Below are 23575 nucleotides of genomic sequence, written 5' to 3'. Positions count from 1 at the left end.
TAATCAACTAACCAGAGAATATGCAAGAATGAAGTTTCTCACTAATAGTATTTTAATTATTTGATATAATTAACTGATATTGCCTCATAATTTGCAAGATAATATGAAAAATAAAATATACTTAATCATAATATTTAATTGTTTGATACTTAATATTTCTAATGTCCAAATCACAAGTTAACAGATATAGCCTTATAATAGGCCAAGAAAATATACAAAATGAAAATGAAGTATTCTCCAAATATTTTTTAATAATTTAATACTTAATATTTTTTAATAACTTAATACTTAATATATTTTTCAAATCTAAAATCACACGCAACAAAATAAATATATAGAGCCAACAATAATTAAATTATATTGTTTCATAGTTATCAAAATATTAATTTCATTGAGTTTGTAACCACATCGATCAAATAATAAGTTTATTTTATTTTTGTAGAAAAAAAGTAGAACAACTAATTAAAAGATGGTGTGGAAATGAAATATTCTCAAATATAATGCTTCTATAATTTTATACCGAATCTACATCCCAAACCACAAGACACGAAAATAACAATCACTACAAAATCAACATTAGTAAATGATACTTTTTCCAATCTTTTTTTAACTTTTATATTTCTATCCACGTGAGACAACAATATAGTCTTATCATATTATTTTTACAAAATTTAAGTCACTAATTAAGAGAATAACAGTCCCAAAATCATATTATAGATAGATAACAATAATAAGGTAATATCGCCTAATAATTTTTGAAATGTTCTTTTTGTTTGTAACTACATCAAACAACAAAATAAGCTTAAATGATATTTATTTTTTAAAATAGTCCAACTATAATAAAACAATAGAATATGCAGAAATGAAGTATTCTCAGGAATAATGATTTAATTCAATAGTTAATATTCTCAGCCACAATGAAATTGTGTTAAACCGTTTTTCCCTCCAAATTTTTTTTTCTCCAATCCAAAATCACAACTAAGTGACATTGTCTCAAAATAGGAAAAGAGAATGTGCATAAATGAAGTATTCTCAACCATGGTGATTTAATCTGATCTTTTTAAGTAAATCAAAAGCCAAAATATTTGATATTATAGATCCAACAATAGTTAAATAATATTGTTTCATACTTATAAAAATATTATTTTCTTTTAGTTTATAACCGCATCGATCAACAAAATATGTTTATTTGATTTTTATAAAAATAAAAGTAGAACAACTAATTAAAAGATTTTGCATAAGTGAAATATTCCTAAATATAAATCGAATTTATATTCCAAACCACGAGCCACGAAAATACCAATCACTATAAACCAACCAATATAGGTAAGCGATTGTGATACTATTTCCAATCTTATGAACTTTTATATTTCTATTCACATGAGACACCGATACAGTTTTATCACATTATTTTTACGACTAAAGTCATCAATTAAGAGAATAACAATCACAAAATCTCAATATTATAGTTAAATAATAATAATGAAGTAATATCGCCTCATAATTTTTGAAATGTAACTGTGTCGAATACCAAAATAAGCTTAAAATATATATTTGTTTAAATAATTTGATCATTTAATAATTTGATAATTATATTTTTCAAATCCAAAATCACAAGTTAAGTGATATTGTCTCAAAATAAGTCGAGAGATTATGCAGAAATGAAGTATTCTCAAACATAATTATTTGATCATTTGATCTTTTCAAATAAATTATAAGCCAAAATATTTTGATATTATAGCGCCACAATAATTGTGTAATATCGTTTCATATTTTTCAAAATTTTGTTTGAGTTTGTAATCGTAACGAATAACAAAATAGACTTATGGGAAAAAGAGTAGACCAACAAATATGCAAAAAAAAAATATTTTCAAATATAATGCTTCTATAATTTCAATCTGAATTTACGTCCTAAACCACAAGCCACGAAAATTTCAATCACTATAAAACCAACATTAGTAAGTGATATTACTTTCATTCTTTTTGAACTTTTATATTTCTATCCACGCGAGATAAAAATATAGTCTTATATTAAGTAAATAACCGTCACAAAATCTCGATACTATAGAGATAACAATAATCAAGTAATATCTCCTCATAATTTTCGAAATGTTCTTTTATTTATAACTGCATCGAACAACAAAATAAGCTGAAATGATATTTATTTTTTAAAATAGTCCGACAATAATAAAACAATAAATATACAAAAATGAAGTACTCTAAAACATAATGATTTAATCATTTGATATTTAATATTTTCTCAAATCCAAAATCACAAGTGATATTGTCTCAAAAGAAGTTAAGAGATTATGCATAAATAAAGTATTCTCAAACATACTGATTTAACCATTTGATCTTTTCAAATAAATTACAAGATAAAATATTTCGATATTATAGAGCCACATTAATTGAGTAATATCGTTTCATAATTTTCAAAATGTTGTTTGAAATTGTAATCGTAACGAATAAAAAAATAGACTTATAATATTATTTGTATGACTAAAGTCACTAATTAAGTAAATAACAGTCACAAAATCTCGATATTACAGAGATAACAATAATCAAGTAATATTGCCATTCTTCTTTTGTTTGTAACAGCATCTAACAACAAAAATTTTAAATGATATATTTTTTTTAAATAGTCAGAAAATAATAAAACAATAAAATATGCAGAAATGAAGTCTTCTTAAACATAATGATTTAATCATTTGATAATTAATATTATCTCAAATCCAAAATCACATGTTAAGTGATATTGTCTCAAAATAGGCCAAGAGAATATTCAAAAATGAAGTATTCTCAATATATAGTGATTTAATCATTTGATCATTTTAAATAAATCACAAGCCAAAATATTTCGATATTATAGAGCCAACATTAATAGGCTTATTTGATCTTTTTGAAAAGAGTAGACCAATTAGTTAAGAGATTATTCATAAATGAAGTATTCTCAAATATAATGCTTCTATAAATTCAAACCGAATTTACGTCACAAACCACCAGCCACGAAAATATCAATCACTATAAAACAACATTAATAAGATATTGTTTCCAATCTTTTTGAACTTTTATATTTCTATCCACGTGAGACAACAATATAGTCTCATTATATTATTTTTAATATAAAAAAGTCATTAATAAAGTAAATAACAGTCATAAAATCTCAATATTATAGAGATAACAATAATGTTCTTTTTGTTTGTAACTACATCAAACAACTAAATGATATACTTTTTAAAAACAGTACCACTATAATTAAACAAGAGAATGGCATAAATGTAGTATTCTCAACCATAATGATTAAATTATTTGATATTTAATATTTTCTCAAATCCAAAATCACAAGTTAAATGATATTGTCTCAAAATAGGCTAAGGAGAATATGCAGAAATAAAGTATTCTCAAACATAGTGATTTAATCATTTGATAGTTTCAAGTAAATCACAAGCTAAAATATTTCGATATTATAGAGTCACATTAATAAAATATTGTTTGAGTTTTTAATCGCAAAAAAATAACAAAATAGGCTATATATGTGATCTTTTTCTCAAATATAATGCTTCTATAATTCCAAACCGAATATTTTCTGATCCTTCCCTTGAGTTTTACTCTGTTCTTCAGCTTTCTTCCAAACCTGGTCAACATTCCAATTAGAATTGTTCTTGATGAAGTAGACTCTGGTTTTTGGGCATTTAGAGAGCTCTCTCAAAGTTTCAACAGACCAACTCACAATAATATCGTACTCCTCTTTTTTAGGAGATTCCAGTCTTGCAGGTAATGTAGGTTGAACTGCTCCGTGTATTGTTGACTTGTCTCTTTGCTTAAAACAATTTGACCTTTCTTGCCATGTATCAATAATTTTGTTATCTGATTTCTAAGCCCTTTCAGGTTGGCCCTTTCATTAAACTGAACCTCCATTTCCTCGGGTCTGTTTCTTTACCCAATGCTTTCGTTGTCATTCTTTGCGTTTTTTCTATTTCACCCAAATTTTCTACGTTAATTCTTTCTCTTTCCAATTCTTTCTGGATTACTTTCCCCGCTTCTTCGTTTGAGTCAGATATCTCAATAGTCTCAAGTTGAATTTGATTCCCATTAGAATCCGAGTTAATAACATGTGCATTTTTATTTCCTAGACTATTTTCCAGAACTACTATATCTTTTCATAGAGCATGTCCTATACTATCACAATCTAGGCTATCATCATGTATTCCACTAACAGTTCTATTATCATTTGCATTCATTTCATGAGTGTTATTGGGATTGATAGAAAACATACCTGGCGTGTTGACTACAAAATCCTTATTACTGCTCTTGCTCACGTCAGTCTGATCTCCACCCTTTCCTCTTGGCTTTGGAGATCCATGATTTTCAAAGAGGATATTCGTGAGATTCTCTCTTGAGCCTTTGAGGAGGTTAGTTGCATTCGTATGTTTTATCTTAGGATCAAGGGAGCAGGTGTTGGATTCACCCATTGCCCGATTAAGAGAGTTGGCCGGGCTTGTACCAACTGTTGACAAAGAGGGAATTGCCCGTACTGCTGAAGCTATGATGTTTGCAAAAGTCATATTTAAAGTGGCCGACACGGACAGATTCGTGTCAGCGAAGCTTTTTTAACAACTTTACAATACACATAGGACGAGGAGATTTAGTAGATTTTTGCGAAAAGACGACCCTTCCGACCAAGAGATGAAATCGCGATGCACACGGCACACAGATTGCACAGATCGCACAGCTGGCACAGTTCGCACGAAAACGAACGGTGTGTGATTTTTTTGCGACTGCGACCGAGGGTTTCTTCAACGACGATTACAACCGCGACAATTCTGTTGGCATATCGCAGCGCACACGACACACTGATCGCACAGATCGCACTCCTTTTAGTTCTAGTATTTATTCGTATGAATTTAAGTGTAGTAATTTTATAATATTTTAAAATGGTAGTAACTTATTGAATGACTTATATTGTGGACGGGTCGATCTATTAGGCAATAGATCATCGACTGAAACCTACACAATTTTTTTAAAAAATAATTATACTTCTTTTACAATATAAATATGATATTATCTTTTAATTATTTTTAAAAATTTTAATATAATTTTCTATTTTTATTATTTAATTATTAAAAAAATAATAAAATTTGACTTTATACATTAATTTTATTTATTTATTTATTTTTAAGTTTACCTTAAATTTTATTCTATCTATAAATTTTAAATCAGTTCTTGTTAGTGAAGAGGGAGACTTAATAATAGTAATAAAATTTTAAAAAAAAGATATCCTACCTTTTGGTAGTGTTTGTTATGCGATACTAGTTATGTATGTATAAATTGTAAGGGGTATAAATTATAAAGAGGTATTAGGAGATACAAATTATATAAGTGGTTAGTGTTTGGTTGAGAGTATAAAATAAGTATAAATTTTATTATTTTATGTTTGGTTAGTGGTATAAAAATATAGTAAGAAGTGTAAAAGATTATTTTACTCTTATATTTATATAAATTATTTTTAATTATTATTTATCTTATAGGTAGTTGTATTATTAATCTTATTAAAATTAATATATTTATTTTATAGGTAGTTGTATTATTAATTATATTGAAATTAATAAAAAAAAATTATATATAATTATTTTATAAAGGTATTTTTTAAATAAATAATATTATTATATGATTTACATTATTATATATATAATTCTTTGTAATTTAGCCTTCATAGTCATATAAATACTATTGACAATATATAATGCAATAATAAGCAAAATTATAAAAAGATTGGTTGAGAAAAGGTGGAAGATGATGAAGTAATGAAGATGAAGTAACGAAGATGAAACAGGATAGAGAAAAATGAGTTATACAAACATAAATATAATAAAAACAATATACAAGGATAATAAGGTGGAATACAATTTTAATAAAACAATATACAAGGATAATAAGGTGGAATACAATTTTAATAAGGGTCTATAACTGGTTTCACCTATTACAATTTTATACCTTGTTTAACGCATAAATAATACCTCAAGAATGAATCCAGTTATGAAATTGTCCAATCAATCGATTAATCAATTTCACTTTAAGTATAGTTGTACTGTATCTATAGTGCTATACCATTATTTACCAAACGAGGGCCATTGTATATTATAATTATAAAAAAATTATTATTAACCAAATAAGTTAATTTGTTTTTATTAATTTTAACTTAAATATATTCTATATATTTATATTATTTTATATATTTATTAATTTTAACGTTAAAATATTATATTAGTTTATAAGAATGTTAAAAATAATTAAATTGAGTGAATATTACAACCAAAATAAATCATTATATATAAACATTTTCTTTGTTGATGAAAAATATGAGTGATAATATATATAGATATTTTACTATTAAACTGTTTTTTAAAGTATTTACTTTTTGAAAAAAAAATAGTGATATAATTATAAATTATATGTTAGTGTATTAGTTATTAATTGAATGTTTTATAAAAAAGTTATCATTATAATAATCTTACCTAATATTTATATTTTTATTTAAAAACAATACCACAATAAGGTCTCACTTTTATTTTTTTATTTTTTTAAATATATTCACATAATCCATCTTTTTTTCTTCTCTTTTTACATATTCATACAATCTCTTGTTTTATATAAATTCATATAATCTCAACTTAAGTTATGTTAATTGTTAATCTCAATTTAGATTATGTCCATTGTTAATCATATATTATGTTAATTAGTAATAATGTATTATGTTAATTGTTAATCATGTGTAACTGATCTTTATTTACAAATGATAGTTACTTTATATATATATATATATATATATATTAGAGTAATTTAGTGATATTATTTATTTATTATAAAAAATATTAAAGTGTTATTTTAATGTAATTTTAATTTTTATAATGTAATTTTGAAATCAATAAATTTTATAATAATATAAATAACATGAAAGTATTTGTTTATACATTTTTATAGATTAAATTATTAGAAGTTAAATAATGATATAACCTGGAAAGAATATTAGCATAATCTTATAACCTTTATTTTTATTTTTATTTTTATTAAGATATTTTAAGGCATTAAACTTAAACTGGGTCTTTTTACAACATATAGATCTAATCGTTTGAATATGTTATTTCCTAGATTTTCTATCATTCAAATTATATAATATAGTATATTTTAAATTAAAATAGAATATAAATTTCATAATAATTTATTAGTCAATGTTTATTTTAATAAAACTATTTTAGTCCTAATACGGAATATTTATATTTTTAACTCAAAATGTGTAAGTAATAAAAAATAGTGTTTAATAGAACAAATATACCGAGTTCGATTTGTATTTATAAGGCCTTGAATTGAAGCAATAACATAATTGTTAGTTTTCTAAATTAAAAAAAAAAATTACACTCTAATTACTACATTTATTTTTTTAATAATCAAATTTATGATTTTTATTTTCTTATATCATATTTTTAAGAACATATTAAAAAATTATAGTAAATCTACCTAAAAATAATTGTGATAAATTTAAAATAAATGAAGAGGAAATAATATATAATTGGAGAGAATAGAATCAATAATTTTAAAAAAAAATGTCACAAATTATTATACAACTAATATAATTATTATTATTTTTAAAAAGTTAAAATATATTCAAACTTAAAAAAAATATAATAAAAAAATGAATGAAATTATATTATAGTACAATCTTGAGTAAATCTCACTCTCTCCATATTATTATTATTTAAACTATCTATTACTTATTGTATTTGTAAGGTGAGTTGTCACTTAAACTTTATTTAATTTTTTGTTATTCACATATATAAATTGTTATGGTAATTAGGTTATACATATGAAATTTATGGTTTTTAAATATATTATTTTGTGTTAATGGTTTGAAGTTTATTTTTATTATATAAATGAAGATTTTGAGAGAATAAAATTTATTTATTTATTATTATTGTTATTATTATTTTTACATATTTTTATGAGATTTGTTTTGTATTGGTCCAAGTCCAAGATTTAGTACATAAATTTTAGTTTACAAAAAGATAAATTTAGATAATAAATTTATTTTTAGAGTTTTATTCATAATCGGTCACTAATCAAATTTAGTCTCTTTTTTTATTTGTTTTTTTTAAATCAAAATTAATCTAACATTATTTTTACCACTCAATATATTTAATATAAACTGGGTTTATTTTAATAAACCCAAACCCAAGTGACTTACTTTAAGAACATAGTCAATAATAATCTAAAATTGAAAGCCAATAACAACACTCAAGTAAGCGATATCAATGACTCTAACCAGGCTCAGGTTGAGAGAAATGTGAACAGGTCTGAACTTAACAACAATGAACGCACTGAGGATGATAAGATGGGCAACCAAAAGCAAGAACAGATAATGGTAAGGAAGAAGATAGGAAAAAGAATGAAATGGGTAAGGGTACAAGCTAGCCCTACTAACGTTGATCATATTGGTCATGTTCAGGGCACCGGTGCTAGGGATTCTGTTTTCTCAAGAATAGGTCCTGTTCAAAATGTCAGTCCTGGTCAGGGTATCGGTCCTGATAAAGCTGGACATAGACACACCGGTCCTAAAGCTTCTCATAAAGCTACTGTTCGTAGCCATATTGACCATATTAAGCCTGGTCTTGGACTTGTTGATCATGAAACTACTCAAGCTACCGGACTTGCTACTACAGGTCTTGATGAAAAATGTGCAACCATTGCTGATCCCGGCTATATTGATCCTGATACTGGCACAAGTCCTATTATTGTGGATGATACTATTGTTGGTCCTAACTCCACCGATCCCAATACTGATCAAAGAACTGGTCTTGATGTAACTACATGTCCTAGTTCCAAAGTTTCTGAAATTCAAAGATCTCTGGGACGGGGAATACTTGGCCCATATGAAACAAGCAAAATTGGATCTAAAGGCACTCCAATAGGTCGTGAGTCTACTCTTGACAGTTCTAGGAATGCAAGCAGGAACTGAAAAAACAATGTCATCAAAATTCGAAATGACCTGATCCTTGGGCTCAGAGCCACCTTTCGAGATGATGAACATGAGAATCTTGGAATAAGTAATAAAGAAGCTCTGGAGAATGGAATGGGAAATCTTGGGTTTTGTGAAATCAAAAGATCAAGTGCAGAAGAAGACAATTTGGTCTTGAATAAGGTAGTGAGCCTTAGTTCTGAAGTAGGGCGAATTGAAACCGATAACAAACATGAATCCAGTAGTGAAGAGGTTCAAAGTCAGAAAAGACCTACTAAAGAAGAACAAGATGAAAATCGAAGACAAAGCAGAAAGATCCTGGATCCAGAAGCTACTAAATCTATCACGAGAGAAGATGAGATCTACATGAGGCAACCCTCACTCAATGACAATAGTATTCCATGTAATCAAACTGTAGCCATTGAGGATAGTGAGGCAAGTGATGCTTATGATATATCTGATGAAGAGGTCCAGGACAGTCTGGAAAGTCAGGAACCCAACACTTATATTCATTCATGAATGTAATGACATGGAACATAAGGGGACTCAATGACCCTCTAAAATGTAAAGAAATCAGGAGGATCATTGAGAATCAGAAGATCACTATTATGGGTATTCTTGAGACAAAAGTCAAAAGTCAGAACGTTGAGAAGGTTAGCAAACTGTGTATTGATAGTAGCTGGGAAATGATTCACAACTCAAATGACAAAACGGGCAGAATCTGGGTTATTTGGGATAACAAAGTTGTTGAGGTGATGACTCTCTTTTCGAATGATCAAGCAATCCTGGTGGAGGTCAAAGACAGAATCACAAGAATCATGTTTAATCTTGCTATTGTCTATGGTAGCAACTCAAGCACTGACAGAAGACTCCTCTGGAATTGTCTTAGAAACTGGATCGGTATTGATAAATCTTGGGCTGTCCTCGGTGATTACAACGTAACCAGAAACGAATCTGATCGTAGCCCAGAATCTGAAATTACTCGGGATATGATTGACTTTAATGACTGCATCAGAGATATGAGTTGTATCGAGCCTACCAATTCTGGGAACTTCTTCACTTGGTCTTCTACGAGAGGGAATGAGCAAATTAGAAGAAGTAGAATTGACAGATGTCTGGTAAATGAGAACTAGATTAACCAATTTCCGAGAAGTCAACTTCATGTTTTTAATCCGAGTATATCTGATCACTGCCCGATTAAATTGTTCTGGGAAAAGGAAGAAAGGTTCAAAAGGCCCTTAAAATTTTTCAATTACTGGATGGATAATGATAAATTCAAAGGTATTCTCGAAAGCGTATGGTCAACAGATGTCAGAGGTTCCAACATGTACAGGGTTTCTGAGAAGCTTAAGCTCCTGAAGAATCATCTCCAAAGCTTTGACAAGAAGAAGTTCAGCAATATCTCCAATAGAGTTCTGGCTGCTAGAGAAAAACTGGAAGAGGTTCAGAAAAAGTTATTAAGGGATGATAGTGATGAACAACTCAATGAAACAGAAAGATATGCGCTTGAAAACTGCAGGAAGCTGAGTCTGCTTGAAGAGAATTTTGTTAGACAGAAATCAAGACAGAGCTGGCTTTCGTTGGGTGACAAAAACACATCTTTCTTCTACAGAAAATGCAAGGCTAGAAACATGAGAAACAATATGTACAGGCTGAAGAATGATGATGGTGAATATGTTCAAGGTCAAAAGGGTGTCCAAGATATGACTATTGATTTCTATAAGCAGCTTATGGGTACAAGAAAGTAGCATCAAAGTCACCTGAATACCTTGTATCAAATTATTGATAGGAAAATCTCTGCAGAAGATAGTCGCGAGTTGATAAGGGTGGTCACGAAGGTTGAGGTTAAAGAAGCTCTGTTTAGTATTGATGGGAATAAAAGCCCGGGTCCTGATGGGTTTAATGCACAGTTTTTCAAAGATAATTGGTCGGTTGTGGGTAAATATGTTACTGATGGGGTTCTGGAGTTTTTCAAAAACAGGAAGATGTTAAAGCAATGGAATACAGCGGTCCTAACCTTAATCCCCAAAACTGCGGTACCTAAGAAAGTACAAGATTTCAGACCAATTTCCTGCTGCAATGTGATTTATAAAATAATTTCAAAAATCATTTCTAAACGTTTTAAAAATGTTATAGGAAAAATAATAAATCTTAATCAATCTGCATTCATCCCCGATAGGACAATCTCTCATAATATTCTTCTCATGCAGAGCCTATTAAAAGGCTACAGGAAAAAGAAAATATCCCCGAGAGTGACTTTCAAAATAGATATCAAGAAAGCTTTCGAGACTTTCTGGTTGTTTCTTCTTTTCCTATGATTTTTATCGATTAGATTATGCAATGCGTTTCATCATCCTGCTTTGTTGTTAGCGTCAATGGAGTCTACAAAGGCTATTTCAAGGGTGAAAACGGGGTAAGGCAAGGGGATCCCCTCTCTTCTTACCTTTTCATAGCTATCATGGCGATCTTTGAGAGCATCTTCGCGATGTTCTGAAAGAATCGTCCATACATCTTTCACCCATTCTGTGAGGTAGAGGAGGTAACACATTTATGTTTTGCTGACGATTTGTTCATTCTAGCGCACGCAGACATTGATTTCATTAAAACTATTAGGGCTGCACTAACGTTTTTTTCTGAGGTAACAGGTTTAACTATTAATGAAAGCAAAAGTGTGGCATTTTATGGATGCGTGAATGACGAAACAAAGCAGGACATTTTCAACATCATGGGCATCAAGGAAGGCAACTTTCCCATAAGGTACTTAGGAATTCCGTTAACTGCGAAGCAGATCGAGATCTCACACTGCAAGCCGCTAATAGAAAAGGTAAAAAATACGATATATGGCTGGGCAACGAAAAAACTTTCTTATGCAGGGAGGATCGAACTTATCAAAACCGTGATTATGGGCATAGTTGGTTATTGGGCGCAGTAAATGGTCATTCCGAAGAAGGTAATGAAGGAACTCGACACACTGATGAGAAACTTTATCTGGGGTAGTAGTGGAAGAGGAGGAAAGAAAGTCAAATGTACCGCTCTCTGCAAACCGAAGGACGAGGGAGGCATCGACTTGAAGAACTGTATCGAGTGGAACAAGGCTCTAACCTTCAAGCATTTGTGGGCTTTGGAGCGCAATCAGGAGTCACTATGGATCAAATGGGTGCATACGAGATTTATGAAACACAAAACCAACATCTGGACCTGCAAAATTCACGAAGGTATGAGCTGGTCTCTAAAAAAGATTCTTAAACTAAGAAGCGATATTGTAGATCTTTATGACATCCGACTAGGGGACGGAAAAGGCACTCTATTCTGGCACGACCCTTGGTTTGAAAATCAGTCTATCATCGATAAGGAGGAGTTTCAAAATACTCGTATCAGAAGGGACTGCGCAAAAGTAAAAATCAGAGACATCAAAGACGGTAATTGAAACTTGCTCTTGAGAAGAATTCCAGAAGGAAAGAGGATACTTGATCATGTAAGTAACATACAACTACACGACAGACCGGATATTCATGAATGGAAAGCTGAGGACAATGGGAAGCTGGTATTGAAGAAAATATGGGAGGTATTCCGGGAAAAAGCGCAGAAAGTAGAATGGGCTCCTCTTGTATGATCAACGAAGATTATCCCTCGACACCAATTCATCTTATGACTCGCCTTCTGGGAAAGACTCAGCACACGTGATCGTATCAGTAAGTATATGAGCATCCCGGATGCGAGCAGTCTTCTATGCATAGAAAATAAAGAAACCATAGCTGATCAGTTTCCCGAGCGAATAGAATGAAATCAAAGAAGCGACACTACTCAAAGCCAAGGGAAATAGATTTGCAACAAGCGTGTTCAAGTGTGGCTTCGGAGCAGTGGTGTATAACATTTGACAAGAACGGAATGCAAGGGTATATGACAGAACCCGCAGGAGCATTGACGAGTTATGGAAAGATATTGTATCGGATTGCAGCGCCCTCGCGGGAACGTGGAGAGGAATTCAAGCACGGAACAGAATTGGAATATCTGCAAGAACTGGAATTTACCGTTTTTTAAACTCACTAGAATTGAAAGTATTGTAAACAGATAATTCATTTACGTTTTAAGCTTTTATTCAGAATGTTACGACTTCAAAATCATTCTAGGCCTGTCTAGAATGATCTCTTAAACTTGTGGTTTTTTTCCCGTTTTTGGGAATTTTTAATGAAATAACGCTAAGTCGTTTTTTTTCCCCAAAAAAAAAACAAAAAAAAACAAACATAGTCTAATTTTTTTTAATAAAGTATCATATCATTATATATTTTAAAATAATAATTTATAATTCATTAATAATTTCTCCTTTAAAACTAGACGTCACAATTACATTACAGGTCAATTTCTAATAAAAATATTTAAAAATTGTTTTATACATGATAAAAAAATTATTTGATCTAAAAGTTGAAATAAAATATAATAATTTTTTTTTATATAATGAAATTATATGTTTCGGAGGTATGAGTTTTGAATGTACAAGTTACAGTTGGAATTGAATTAAAAATATGTTATATTATAAGTTTAGGATCAAATTTAAATAATTATAAGTTATGTAAGGACTTAAGTGTTTTTAATGAAATGGGATAACATCCTAACAGAAACCCTAAAGTCCAATTAGTTTCCCCACCGCCGCCTTTTACCCTATTTTCATCTTTCAAAATCTATAAAGCTGGTCTTCTATTGTTAAAACAACCTCAGACAACCTCACACCAAAAATGTTTATGTTCATAAAGGAAATTCAAGGAGTACTGGGAGGATTAACAATCAATGTAAGAATGATTGCTGCAGTTGAAGTTTATGTTTATGATTGTTTATATAAATTAGATAGCCCAAATTATCTCGATGTCTAGCAAGGTAACTATCTAGACCTCAAATTTCTTTAGATCTATTCAGTTTTAATTCTTTTATCAACTTTGATTATTGATAAATATTTTTTTTTATATTTCTCAATAGGAAATGGGCAAATGAAACAGAGCAGAGTGATACAGAGAGCCTGAGAAATGACATTTCAAATATGTCAAGTATGCAACAAAGGCGTTGATTGTTTGTTTTCTCAAAATGTAAAGGCTCCTTAGTTATAGTTATAAAATATGTCAAAATAAATTATGAGACAGTGTTGAAATTGAAATGTATTATTGATTGTTTTAATTCATTTATAAATTTATATTTTGATGAAGTTGGAGTGATGATTTATTTACTTTCTGGAATTTATTTTAAATGTGTAAGGATTTGTAGAATTTAAGAACTTTCATTATTTTTTAATTTGTTTGGCTAATTTATTGTGATAATATGCTTCTTATTTTCTTAGTCTTTGAAATATAATAATTGAGAATAAAACTGAGAAAATAATGAAAAATATAGTTTTCAGATTTAACATCACCCAAACAAGACACAAATATGAACTATTATACAAGTATACAATTGTTGTAGATCAAAATACAGTTTGAATTGATATTGTTTATCATTCCAAGAAGTAGATAATTATTAATTGATTAATTAAAAAGATAATATAATGAATTATTTTTTATATAATTTAAAATTAATATTTTATAAGCTATTTATTAAAGAAATACAATATTTTATTAAAAGAAAGAAGCCAGTCAATTGATTACGAGGGAAAATGAAAGCTCGTGTTAATGGGTCAAATTTACTTCTTTTACTTAAAATATTTAGTTTATACCTAAACTACATATATTTAAATTTAAGTATTTTTTTAATTTAAAATCCACCTAAGATTATAATGTGTGTTTAAAATTAATTGGCATGATTGAATCATAGGCAAGGCAGATCTTAATAAAAATAAATAAATATAAAACACTAGTAAGAAAAGACCTTATATCGATGGGTAAACAATAGTTATTAACCTCCAAAATTAACCTCCAAATCAATCGTTATAGGCCTATAACGATTGGTCATAAACCAATCGCTTTTAATCGGCATAAATTTTCTTGTTGTTTTCTTAATTGACAATGACGACTGCCTTAAAGAAAGTCGACATTGTAACTGTTATTAAATACGAGAAGATCGTTTAGGGTTTTACCTAGTTAACAGACGGCTTTATCCGGACACTTTGAGGATACGATTAAAAACAGAAAAGAAGATGAATACTCTTCTACAGATCTGGTTACCTAGATCTACAAATAGAAGACAAAAATTCGACGGACGATTTCTAACCGAGAAATTACAGATGTACAACAACAAATCGCTACACACTTTAAGGGATCCAATGTTGCATTAACATCATCCCAAAGACCAAAAAGAACCTTCGACGCCACCCCCATCAAATGCCATTTTTGCGAGAAGATTGTAGTGGGGAAGATTTGTGCTAGAGTTTGAAAAATCGATGAGAGAGAAAGTAAATAGTGAGAGTGCAACATAATTTTTTTTATTTAAAATATTATTTCATTGAACTTAACTTCCCTTTTAATAACAATATAAATAAAAGTGAAGCAAGCGCAAATGAATGACGGGAGGATCGAATCTTAAAACACAAGCTCTAAAATTCCAAACCAATTTAGGTTTTGTTTACTCCTTAAAACGCTAAGATGATCACTGATGAAGCATTGGAGCGGGGAACAGTGCCGAACGCATTTGGATGTTTAATCACTGAGCATATAATATTTTAGAGCATATACAGTGCATGAACTGTGTCCGCATCAGACAGCGTGTAAAAGGGTAAGTCATTGCTTTTTTTAATTTTATGCGTTTTATGTAAAAGCAAAAGGAGGGCAGCGCCCTCTATGCCGGACATGCCCGACTCTGATTTTTTAATTCTTATATAATAATATACTCTAATAAATATTTAATTAAATATTAGTTATATATTTAATTAATAAATATATATTTTAAATAAATTAATATATTTTTTTTATTAACCTTATAATATATATGGGTCCTATTTTTTTTCCTATTTTTAATTAAAGGTACTTTCATTTATATGAACATTGAATGTTTATTTGGACCAATTCAAGAACTTACAATTTTCATTTATATTGAAAGTTTTGATTTTGATCGAACATAATCCAAACATGTATCCAATATCATTAGAAACATGATGAGAAGCTTTTTGGGTTGCTGTTCTTGATGATTAACATATTATTGTACTTATAAAAATCTATAGAAGAGATAGATCATAGAACCTTGAGCTTGTTAAGTAGAAGTGCCGATGAATCCATCGCCGCGCTTTGAACTGCAGTTAGGACTTGGATCTCGAAAAAGAATTCAATTTGATGGGGAGATCGAATATGAAAAGACGAGCTCTGAAGTTCCAAACCAATCTAGGCTTTGTTTTACTCCTAAAAACGCCAAGATGATCGCTGATGAAGCGTTGGAGGGGGAACAGTGATCAACGCGTTTGGATGTTTAATCACTGAGCATATAGTGTTTTAGAATAAAGTGATGTTCAAGCAAATGCAACTGCACGTTGATATAGATTATTTTGTGTTCTTTTTATAAAATAATTCTCAATCATATTATTATTTATCTATAAATACTTTAAATAAAATTAATATTATTCAAATTTAAATAATTTAAAATTAGTTTTAATTTGTAAAAATTAAGTTTAATTCTAAACTTAATATTAACATATATATTATCCCCTCCACACCCACTTAACCCCTCAATTGACCTTCATCTTATGACTCACATTTTTTCATATACATTTTTTATCTCTCAGTAAACTGCTCACAAATCTTAGTCAACCTCTTTTTTACTCACACTTCAACAACCAATCCTAATTGATCACATACCTCTTATCTAACGTCAAACTAACCACTAATCACCACCCGACATTCATTTCGTGACATCACACTGAAAAGCCTCGGTCGGACCTCTTGGTCTTGTTCGAACATGTCGGTCCTTAAAAACATCAAAATTGAAGATTTTGCAATTTTGATGGGCTCCTGATCTTTTACAAAGTTCTTAGAAACATTAGAAACATCGTCCCAATGTATTATTTAAGTATGTGATGTTTAATTTATTCAAAATAGTTTAAAGGCCAAAAAGTGGGTTTTTAGTTTTTAAAGTTTAATGAAGTGTAAGAAGTTGGTCAATAGCTTTATTATAGTTCATATGATTGATTGATACTAAAACATGAACATTTGATGTTTATTTGGACGAATTTAAGAACTTATAATTTTCATTTATTTTGAAAATTTTGATTTTGATCAAACATGATCCAAATATGTGTCCAACATCATAGAAACATGATGAGAAGCTTTTTGGACTAATGTTCTTGATGATTAGCTCAAGAATAGAAAACTAGATTTTTAATTTTTTTCAAATTCAAATTTGGGTTTTTTTGTTTTAGATCAATTCATCATTTCTAACTTTCACAGATAGTTTTTAAATGGTCATAAGATCGTTTTTCAATCAAAAAATGAAACAAGCAAACACTATCAAACTTATGAAAACTAAAATATAAAATTTTCAATTTCAAACTAAAAGATTGAATTAGAGGGTGATTGAAAGTTTACCAAGTATTGGAGAACACTGATTAGAGTTTAGGGAAGCTTTTGGAATGTCTAGATCTAAGTTTAAGATTTTATATAGAATTTTAAAAAATCTAGAAATCTTGAACTTCAATGGCGGATTTCTAAAAATTCGGATTGTGGGATTGAGAGTTGATCTCTTACCTTCGGAATCATCAAAGGGAGGGTATTTATAGCCTCCTCAAGTTGGTTGATCAGGCAAGTGGGCTTGAATCAGTTTTTTTATTTTAAAATTTTAAGGGTTTATTTGAAATTGATTTTTCTTTCACCATTTTAGATTTATTTTTAAAATACACAAAATATTTAAAATAAATATGTCATTTATTTTGTCAATTTTCTTTTTATATTTTGGGTTAAATAAATAATTTATTTGGGATAAAAATGATAAAATATTTATTCTAAATTATTTATTTTAATATTCTTTATTTTCTAAAATTAATTCAAGATATAATGGGTATAACATTTATCTCAAATTATTTTATTTATTTATTTGGTAATTACCTTTAATTAATTAGAATTTAATTATCATAATAATTAATCTAATTAATTATTTACTTAGGTTTTGGCTTTGAGTTAATTATCTTAATTTTTCTCTTTAAAAATAATTAAAAAATTATTTATAAATTTATAAATTAGGGGTATAATTTTAGTCTTACCATGTATACACTTGAAATAAAATTATCAACTATTTTTTATAAGCAATATAAGTATAAACTTTTTATGTTTCTAAATCAGCAACGTGTTATTGTTTTTTTATATTGATTTTGAAGACATTAATTAGTTAATTACTATATTATTTTTATAATATTTTAAAATTGTATCATATAACTGATCCCATGACCTAATTGATTAGGGAAATTGGATGAAATGACCCTTAAAAACGCCTTAAATGCGGAAAGTGCCAGCTCATTAATTTTAATGCACTGGTGACACATTTATTTTTTTTGGGCGAAAATGTCCCAGTTGCGTCATGCAATATGAGGTTGCGTGACGCAATTATTTATTTTTTTATTTTTCAAAAAATTATAATTATGATTTTTTTTTGAACGAAAATACCCAGTTGCGTCACGCAATCGCGAAATGATTTTTTTTTTCTTTTTTGAAAAAAATAAAAATAAAATAAAAAAATTCATCTCACGATTTCCAGTTGAGTCTCGCGACATGGGCAAAATCGTTCAAAAACAGTAAAATGTGTCATCAACGTTTTTTTTTAAGCGCTGCACTTTTAGCATTTAAGGCCTTTTTGAGGGCCATTTGATCAAATTTCCCAATCGATTAAGTGTAGTAATTTTATAATATTTTAAAATGGTAGTAACTCATTGAATGACTTATATTGTGGGGGGAAATTTGACGAAATGACCCTACAAATTACCTTAAATGTGAAAGTGCCAGCGCATAAATTAAATAGTGCTGGTGACCCTCTTTTTTTTATGACAATTATGCCCTTTCATTATGCCCTCTTTTAAATTAAATGTGCGTGACGCAACCAGAACCCTATAAAATCTTTTTTTTCATTTGTTGCTTCCTTTTCTCTCTATTCTCCGTCTTCTCCGCTCTAAACCCTAATGGCGGAGAAGACTTTCTCTTCTTTTTATCGCCGAAGAACACATCGAAGAACACCATTCCACTATATTCAACGGCGAAGAGCGGCGAAGAACTTCCAACGGCGAAAGATAAAATTTTCACTATTTTCGTTTATAGATCAATGTCTTGTGTTTATTTCGTTTATTGATCAATGTTTTGTGTTTATTTCGTTTATAAATGAATGTTTGTGTTTGCCCTTTAAGTTGGAAGAAATTCCAACCAACTATGAAGGATTCAAGGAGAAAGTGAAAGAGTTGAAGATTAGGGAAACGATTGCTGCTCTAGATCAGTTAAAGGGTTTTCCTTTTCGTGGAGATGTTGAGCCTGGAGAAGTTCCATCATTGGTTGATCTTAGTCTTAACCCAGTTTCAACCATGAGCCAACAGGTATGAACAAAAAATGAGTAGAATTATTAACACCTTTTATTTTTATGTGTCTTTTTTAACTCTTACCTTTTGATTGTTGTGTATAATAGAATGGAAAAGGAGCTGCCAATGGTTCTCAAAATGGAGGAGAGACAGAGGCATTGCAGAAGCTAACTAAGTTTGCTGCTGAATGCCGAGCACAACCACCAAAGGGATCGAAAAATGACAGTATATATGGTGCAAGCTTTTCCTGCAAAATTTCCCCTTGGCTCACAATGGGATGCCTCTCGCCCCGTTCTATGTTCGATGAGCTAAAGAAGAACATGTCAAGGTAAACATTCAAAGTATCTTCTTCTTACAAATCTATAATACATCTTTTAAACTCTATTGACAGGACAATCTCGGCTGCTATAAGTGAAAATGATGACATCGCTTCTGTTGGAACAAACTGGCTCATGTATGAGTTGATGTGGAAAGACTTATTTAGGTAAATAAGAATTAACTTAACATTGTCATTATTAGAAAAAATTATCTCTATGCTAAATGATGCAACAAATTATATAACTCTAATTTGGATCATTATCTAGAAAATATTTTGTATAGAAAATGAAGCATCAAAACTTATAGTATAAGGTTCAGAAAATATCCTATACCAAATGGAAAAAGAATCACTTTAAGTGTTGATTGTGACAAAATACTTAAATGTATAAATAGGATCAACAAAACATGTTGGAGGAGCATCAACTAATCTTGTTGATGTGTTTGTTTGAACAGATTCATAACAAAGAAGAATAGTTGTGCAAAACAAGTGAGTGGTGCACCAGTTGTGACTGAATGCACTGCAACAGCTTGAAGACTCGGAAAATAGAAAATTTGCCTCCATGGAAGAAGAGCAAGCTTGGTTATTTTGTAGTTGATGCAAAAAAAATTGAAAGGAACATTTTATTCATTGTGAACAATTTGGTGCTCAAGAAGAACCTTGCTGGTTTGTTAATGAATAAGTAACCCTTAGAGCTTTTGTTATTAAAAGAATTTGTTACCATCCTTTTCTTTGTAAACCAATCACATAGTTAAATATTTCCTTTCATATCCTCTTCAAACTCTTAATTTGAGAGACTTTAATTGAGAATCAAACTTATTAAGAAATGCACATAATAACTTATCTTAAAATACCCCTGTTACAAGAGAATGTTTTATTAGCAATAAAAAATGGTTTTACATAACAAATTCTTAAACTTTAATAACAGATATGAATCCAATGTGATGCGTCAAAGTACCATAACAGATATGAATCCAACAAAAGTCAAGAAGAAAATGAGCAATGAGAAGCTGAGCCCTACAACATTTTCTATCCTCATATATTTCCCTGAACAATGGAAATTAGAGAAGTTCAACCCACAATGACATTCACCAAATATATAATTAAACATACAGAAACCAAAAGTAGAGGTATGACCATTCGCGAGACGCATTCGCGTGACGTACCCGCGTGACACACCCGCATTCACAAGACACACCCGCGTGACACACCTACATTCGCGAGACGCACCCGAATTCTGCCGCAACAGTTTCATTTACCCAATCAATCCCTAAACCCTAAACCCTAACAAACAATGCGTTCAAAGAAAGAAATAAATAACAAGTGCAAAACAAAGGAAGCATACCACTAAAGCGGACATCCTTCCTTCGCTGAGATTTCGACGTCTTCGTCGAGGGGGGCATTTTCGTCAGAAAAAAATAAGATCACCGGCGCTATTTAATTTATGCGCTGACACTTTTCGCATTTAAGGATATTTGTAGGGTCATTTCGTCAAATTTATCTATATTGTGGACAGATCGATTTATTACGGCAATAGATCATTAATATAATTTTCTGTTTTGATTATTTAATTATTAAAAAAATAATAAAACTTAGCTTTATACATTAATTTTATTTATTTAGTTTTTGTTATTTTTAAATTTACATTAAATTTTATTCAATTATAAATTTTAGATCAGTTCTTGTCGGTGAAGAGGAAGAGAGGTCATCATGCGCTTGCTTAATAATAGTAATAAAATTTAAACAAAAAAATATCCTACCTCAATTGTACATTATAATTATAAAAAAAAACATTATTAATCAATTAAGTTAATTTGTTTTGTATTAATTTTAACTTAAATATATTATATATATTTATATTATTTTATATTATTTATTAATTTTAACGTTAAAATATTATATTAGTTTATAAAGAATGTTAAAAATAATGAAATTTAGTGAATTTTACAACCAAAATAAATAATTATAAATGAAAAATATGAGTGATAATATATATAGATATTTTACTATTAAACTGTTTTTTAAAGTATTTACTTTTTGAAAAAAAAAATAGTGATAAATTATATATTAGTGTATTAGTTATTAATTGAATGTTTTATAAAAAGTTACCATTATAATAATCTTACCTAATATTTATATTTTTATATAAAAATAATACCACAATAAGGTCTAACTTTTTTTTTTTAATATATTCACATAATCCAGCTTTTTTTCTTCTCTTTTTACGTATTCATACAATCGTATTTTATATAAATTCATATAATCTCAACTTAAGTTATGTTAATTAATTGTTAATCTCAATTTAGATTATGTCCATTGTTAATCATTTAGATTATGTCCATTCTTAATCATTTAGATTATGTCCATGTTAATCATATAATATGTTAATTAGTAATAATGTATTAAATTGTTAATCATGTTTATTTACAAATGATAGTTACTTTTGATTATATATATATATTGAGTAATTTAGTGATATTTTTTATTTATTATAAAAAATATTAAAGAGTTTTTTTAATGTAATTTTAATTGTTATAATGTAATTTTGAAATCAATAAAATTTATAATAATATAAATAACACGAAAGTATTTATTTGAAAATATATTTTTTTACATTTTTATAGATTAAATTATTAGAAGTTAAATAATGATATAATCTGGAAAGAAAATTAGCATAATCTTATAACCTTTATTTTTATTTTTATTAAGATATTTTAAGGTATTAAACTTAAATTGTCTAGGTCTTTTTATAACATATTGAACATCATCCAAACAAGACACAAATATGAATCATTATATAAGTGTGCAATTGTTGTAGATCATACAGTTTAAATTGATATTGTTAATCATTCCAAAAAGTAGATAATTTTTAATTGATTAATTAAAAAACAAAATAATGAGTTATTTTGTATATAATTTAAAATTAATATTTTATAAGTTAGTTATTAAAGAAATACAATATTTTATTTAAAAAAAAGAAGTCAGTCAATTCCAGTATGAGGGAAAATGAAAGCTAGTGTTTATGCGTCAAATTTACTTCTTTTTACTTAAAATATTTAGTTTATACCTAAGCTACATATATTTAAATTTAAGTATTTTTATTTAAAATCAATTTAAAATTACAATGTGTGTTTAAAATTAAATAGGATGATTGAATCATAGGCATATCTTATTAAAAAAAAATTAAAATAAAAAAAACACTAGTAAGAAAAGACTTTATAGCGATCGGTAAACAAATCGCTATTAACCTCCAAACCAATCGCTATAAGCCTATAGCGATGATTCATAAACTAATTGTCTTTAATCGACAGAAGTCTTCTTGTTGTTGACTTAATTGGCAACGACGATTGGTATTGGTAGATGACCAATCGCTATATGATTATAGCGATTACCCTAATCATTTAGCGATTGGTTATTTGACCAATTGTAGTTTCCTAATGAGTTTATGGCGATTGATTATTAATATTTAATATACATATATAAATAATATATATATATATATAAAAGAGATTTAATAATTATATAAATAAAAATAATTATAAATATATATAATATTATATATATAAGCGATTTAATAATTATATATATAAATATAAAAAATAAGATTAAAGATAATATATAAAGATAATAATATTTTAAGCCTAAACCGTTATGTTTAAGCAAAAAGTTAACGAAAAGGTCATTGGTGACCTTTTTAAAAGTTGAAAGGTCGATTTATTTCAAAAATTAATTTGAGAGCTATAAGTGAGCGATCAAATAATTAAAGGACCAACTAGGTAATTTACCTTAT

At 28.6% G+C, this 23575-nt stretch overlaps 1 protein-coding gene across 1 annotated transcript; it reads left to right on the top strand.

Annotated features, from left to right (window-relative positions):
* Positions 1 to 4697: 4697 nt before the first annotated feature.
* Positions 4698 to 20319, top strand: LOC124925815 (blue-light photoreceptor PHR2-like). Its single transcript, XM_047465957.1, has 5 exons — positions 4698 to 4886; positions 19305 to 19487; positions 19577 to 19797; positions 19861 to 19953; positions 20241 to 20319. Exons 1-5 carry the CDS (start codon positions 4698 to 4700, stop codon positions 20317 to 20319), a joined length of 765 nt encoding a protein of 254 aa, XP_047321913.1.
* Positions 20320 to 23575: the final 3256 nt, after the last annotated feature.

The sequence above is a fragment of the Impatiens glandulifera genome, chromosome 1, assembly GCF_907164915.1.
Source record: "Impatiens glandulifera chromosome 1, dImpGla2.1, whole genome shotgun sequence".
Lineage (NCBI taxonomy): Eukaryota > Viridiplantae > Streptophyta > Magnoliopsida > Ericales > Balsaminaceae > Impatiens > Impatiens glandulifera.
Note: the sequence above shows the minus strand (reverse complement) of the source record. Positions and strands in the feature narration are given on the sequence as shown.